This window comes from Morus notabilis, unplaced genomic scaffold (assembly GCF_000414095.1).
Source record: "Morus notabilis unplaced genomic scaffold, ASM41409v2 Scaffold336, whole genome shotgun sequence".
Classification (NCBI taxonomy): Eukaryota; Viridiplantae; Streptophyta; class Magnoliopsida; order Rosales; family Moraceae; genus Morus; species Morus notabilis.
Window position 1 is genome coordinate 311,512 of NW_010367552.1, and position 4,698 is coordinate 316,209.

The 4,698-nt window shown below is 35.4% G+C and overlaps 1 protein-coding gene across 1 annotated transcript; it reads right to left on the reverse strand.

Annotated features, from left to right (window-relative positions):
- Positions 1–1,214: 1,214 nt before the first annotated feature.
- LOC112094406 lies at positions 1,215–2,711 on the reverse strand. Its single transcript, XM_024175172.1, has 3 exons — positions 2,498–2,711; positions 2,097–2,404; positions 1,215–1,943 (listed from the first exon to the last, which is right to left on the reverse strand). The coding sequence occupies exons 1-3, from the start codon at positions 2,709–2,711 to the stop codon at positions 1,215–1,217; spliced, it is 1,251 nt and encodes a 416-aa protein (XP_024030940.1).
- Between the last annotated feature and the right edge of the window lie 1,987 nt (positions 2,712–4,698).

Below are 4,698 nucleotides of genomic sequence, written 5' to 3' on the forward strand. Positions count from 1 at the left end.
TTTTAATTATTAGTAGCTTTAATATGATTATTTGCAAACACTTACCTCACATGAAAACAAAATAAAAATAAAAAATAGTAGTTAGATAACATTGAACCTATTCTAAAGTAATTTGATAGATGAGTGGTTTTAAATCTTATAAAGAGAGTTTAAATGGAATATTTTTAGGCTATCGGTTCATGTATATTAATCCATTATAGGATTGAAATGATAAGTTTTTGTCGGAATTAGTTATGGCTCAATGTCGACATTACACAAGCATCCACAATACTCACATTTACTTGAACAACCTGTCGAAGCTATGCATAGATTGAAGCATTCATTGGAATCCTTATCCTCATCACCAACATATAAATCCCTTTTTGAAATAAAATTCTTGCTTTCACACTGATCGCTCCAGTCATGAATGAATATATATATATACCCTTCAAAATCAAGTGGGTTTAAGACATTGATCGTTTTTTGGGTTTTAATATCAAAACTGCAAGATGAGACTCATCAGGTCATTGCTGTCTCAAGAAATGGTTCCTACCACCCAAACAAAATTCATGGACACCAGTTAATACCCACCTTACCCAGCCGACCATGCATTAATATAACCCCTATGCAGGAAAAATAAATAAATAACTTGGAAATGAAAAGAAAGATATTTGATCGTGTTGTACAATCAAACAGTGATCTGATTCAATGCTTAGTTACTAATCATTGTCACTTGTTAAATTCGCTACTAAACTCTCTTTCCATACCTCATTACTATAATTGGTATTGATCACTCTTATATCATTATTTTCAATGATTTATTAGTCCCATCAAGAAGTACAAACGTTTATTCGCTCTTTAATTAATGATATATATATATATATAATTCTATGTATCAACGTTTATTTGCTCTTTAATTAATGATGATATATATATATATATAATTGCTTATAGCTTAGTTGCCTTTTTTTCGTTCATTAAAAAAAAAATTGCTTTTTTTTCCCCACAAAATACTTATTTTCTTGAACTTCACCTTTTCGGCTTTTCCATTGTGCTTTGGTATGTTGTACCTCAATTTTCACAGGTCAAAATCTGCTCTTCACTTTTATCATTCAAAGACTGGAAGACTCTTAAATTAATTATAAAATCCTAGAGTGAGCGTTCAATAGATAGTCCTAGAATCAAAGAGCCCTCAATAGCGAATATGGTTAATGTTATATCTAAATTAATTATGTTCAGTTGCTCGAGCTTATGTAGCCAGGTAAATTGCAGTAATGGCATGTGGGGACAAATTTTTTATGTCGAGGGAATGAGATAATAGTCTTTTTACTGGAGGAAGTCGGAGGCTTAGGAGCAGACGTCTTCTTCACAAACACTTTTTTAGACGTTGAGCTCTCACCAATATAGCCAAGGCCATGTCGATCACCACTCGCTTTTCCTATCGAGAGAATGTGATCCAATTTTGTGGTGCCGGAATTCATTATCTTCAATGACTTTTGAGTGTGCTCTAATTCAGCTCTTGTCTCCTGTAACTTTTTCTCATTTTCAACAGCCTGAAATTCATAGTTTACAGTAGCCCTCTTAAGTACATCATTCTCTTTAATAAGCTCATCGACTCGCTCCCGCAAAGACTTATTCTTTTTAACCACCAAAACCCATTTGTTGAACATAGTTTCATATGCCTCCTGGATTGTCTCTTCAGTCAGTTCTTCACCATCGCTGGAACCGCCAGAATCTGAAAAATCTCTGTTTTCTTCTGGTTTTCCAGAGTGTGTTGCAGATGATGTTACAACATGAGCTGTGACACGATTTGTAACACTGCAGTTTGAAACATCTTCAAAGACATTGAACGCAACATAGTTGTTCACATGATCATCATCTTCCTGGTTGCCTTCAGAATCCTCATCACTCCATGTGACGTTGAAAGACTTCTTCCTCTTCTTGAGAGTGTTAGCACACTCAGACTGAATGTGACCTTAACCGTCGCACTCCCAGCATTGAATTCTCCTATTCTTCTTCTTATCATTGGGGGAATTTGCAGCTCCCTTATTTTTCTGAAAATTGTTGGAGTTGTTTTAAGTTAGAGTTTGGTTCTTCCCGTTGAACTTCTTCATCACCCTGTTGAAATTTTTAGTCAATCGAGCAAGAGACTCCTCTAAGTCTTCATCTTCTTCTTCAACATTATCTTTCACTTCGGCTTGGAAAGCAATCCCTTGAGAAATCTCTTTCTCCTTCTTATTTTGACTCAGATTCATTTCAAATGTCTTCAGTGATCCCATCAATTCATCAAGTCTTATAGTCTGAGTGTTTTTCGCCTCTTCAATAGCAATGACTTTGTAGGCAAATCTCTGTGGTAATGATCTCAACGTCTTGCTGACAAGTTTTACCTTGGGAATTTTTTCACCAAGAGCAAAGGATTCATTAGCTATATCACACAACCATGAATTAAATTCAGAAATAGTTTCAGTTCCCTCATGAGCAATCTCCAAAATCTTTCATGCTTCTTTTGTCGATTCACATGTAGATATCATCTTGAACTGGTTGATATCAACTCCATTAAATATTGCATTGAGAGCACGAGAGTTGTAGATGGCCAACTTGTCTTCATGACTATTCCAGGAGCCTTCGGGTTTTAGAATCTCTTTTCCCTCTGCATCTTTAGTTATTGGATGTTTCCAGCCATTTAAAACAGAACGCCATGCCTTCTCATCTCGAGCCTTGATGAAAGCCATCATCCGGGCCTTCTAGTATGAATAATTTGAACCATCAAGTAAGGGGGACGTGCAACTGAACCTCCTTCGTTTAGAAAATCCATTCCCTCATTCCTTTAGAAAATCCATTCCAAACATAGCATATCAACTCTCCAAGATCCCACTGAACTTATGGTCAGTGAACTACTCTGATACCACTTGTAACATCTCGGTCTTTTGTTCCTTTGACCAGGGTCTTATCCTTATCTCTCCAAATCTCAACCAATGTCTTATCTTCCTTTGACCAAGCCTTTATCCTTATCTCTTCAAATCTCAACTCAACAAAATCTGTAACTTTAACTTAAATTCTTATTCTGAATCTTCTTCTACAATACAAAATCTTCTTGAACCTGTTTTTTTTTTTAATTTTTACAAGATTGCCAATAAATTACCAACTAATAAAAATACCTAACAATCTCCCCCTTTAGCATTTTTTGGCAAAAATAACAAGAGATCCTAAAAAATTCAAAACAACAAAAATGATATAAAATTACATTGTTCTCCCCCTTTTTGACAAAAATAAGCCAAAGACACACACAAAAAAAATCACACCCTAGACACGTCTTCAGCAGCTGATGTTGCAGATTATGATGGAACTTTTGTTGGAACATTTGTTGGAACACTTGGTGCAACACTTCGCACTAGTGATCTTTGAGGGTATTGAACTATGTAGCTTACTCCCCCTAAATCTTTTATATGTCTTACTCCCCCTGAATGTAGCATTTTTCCATGTATAATGCTCTTAACACCTGTCAATCGCTTAGTGCAACTACCATCACTACATCCACAATTATTAGTACATGCTTCTAAAGAAGTATAAGCCTTATGACATCTCAAATCAGATTTCCTTACCCACACACGTCTAGAAAATTATTTTTCACAGTAATCTTCACGTTAGGTGTCTTCTTTGAGTTTGCAGAATTTGGTGGATTAATAAACATACCTCTATGTTCCTTTACATTCAAACGTAACATCAGATCATACAGTTAAGTATTATTATACATGCTCAGCTTCAAAGCATGAAGACTACAATGAGGTGATGACTGCTTCATGATGAGGATAGGTTGCAAAACGCAGTGGTGGAGTCAGAATATTTTGTTAGTAGAGATAATCTTATCAAATAGGGGCATATCTAAAAAATTTCAATTACTTAGTGGGGATACAAATTGAATTTTTCTCATAATATATATGGCACAACTGTTTTTTTTTTTTTTAAATTAGGTCTTTAAATTTAAGTTATAGGATGACACTTGCCCTCACCCTAGTGGCTTCCCAACTAGCTAACGAATTGTCCTTATAAGCCGATACGAGTGCGAGCAACTCAAAATAGGTCGCACGATGGCCTAGTAGGAAGGTGTTGGCCACATAGCGACCTAATGGCAAGGTATTGGTGACCAACTCAAAACGAGTTGCTATGGGCCCGTTTAATTTGCTGATTTGAGTTTTTAATTCGAGTTCATATGTGACTTTATGTGAGAGTTTTTTACTGTAATAAAAAAGTTAGATGTGATTGTTTCTGAGAATTTTTTACTGTAGCAAAACTCGAATTCTAAATTCTAATCGGTGAAATGAATGAGACCTATGTGACCGCAGCATATTTGTCGCATAACAACCGTAGCGATGAAAGCAAATATTTTTAAACTTTAGTACTAGAGGAGTCACACGTTAGCCATTATATAATATTCCATGATGTTCAAAGAAACCCGAGCAATCAATACAACAACAATGGCACTAGGCTCCCTAGCACCGTGGAACAACCCACACAATCTCAAGAGTGATTAGAGGATGATGATAAGGATCAAAAGTTGGAGGGTGTGAGATAAATCATGTTGAGCAATTTCAACATCAAAAGCCTTCGATTTATAGGAGTGCAAAACTGAAAGGATTCTCCTGTCAACATTCTACATGGATTTACATAATTCTTTCTTATTTATTATAAACATTGACAAATCTTATGAGAAAGTTAGAA

Bases quoted from the DNA above. Each gene is read 5' to 3' on its own strand.
- LOC112094406 (XM_024175172.1), bottom strand. From the start codon at position 2,711: ATGGCTTTCATCAAGGCTCGAGATGAGAAGGCATGGCGTTCTGTTTTA. The intron at 2,405-2,497 runs GTGAATCGACAA...TGTGTGATATAG, and splicing joins GTTCAAGATGATATCTACAT to CTAATGAATCCTTTGCTCTT. The intron at 1,944-2,096 runs GTGATGAAGAAG...GGTCACATTCAG, and splicing joins TGACTAAAAATTTCAACAGG to TCTGAGTGTGCTAACACTCT.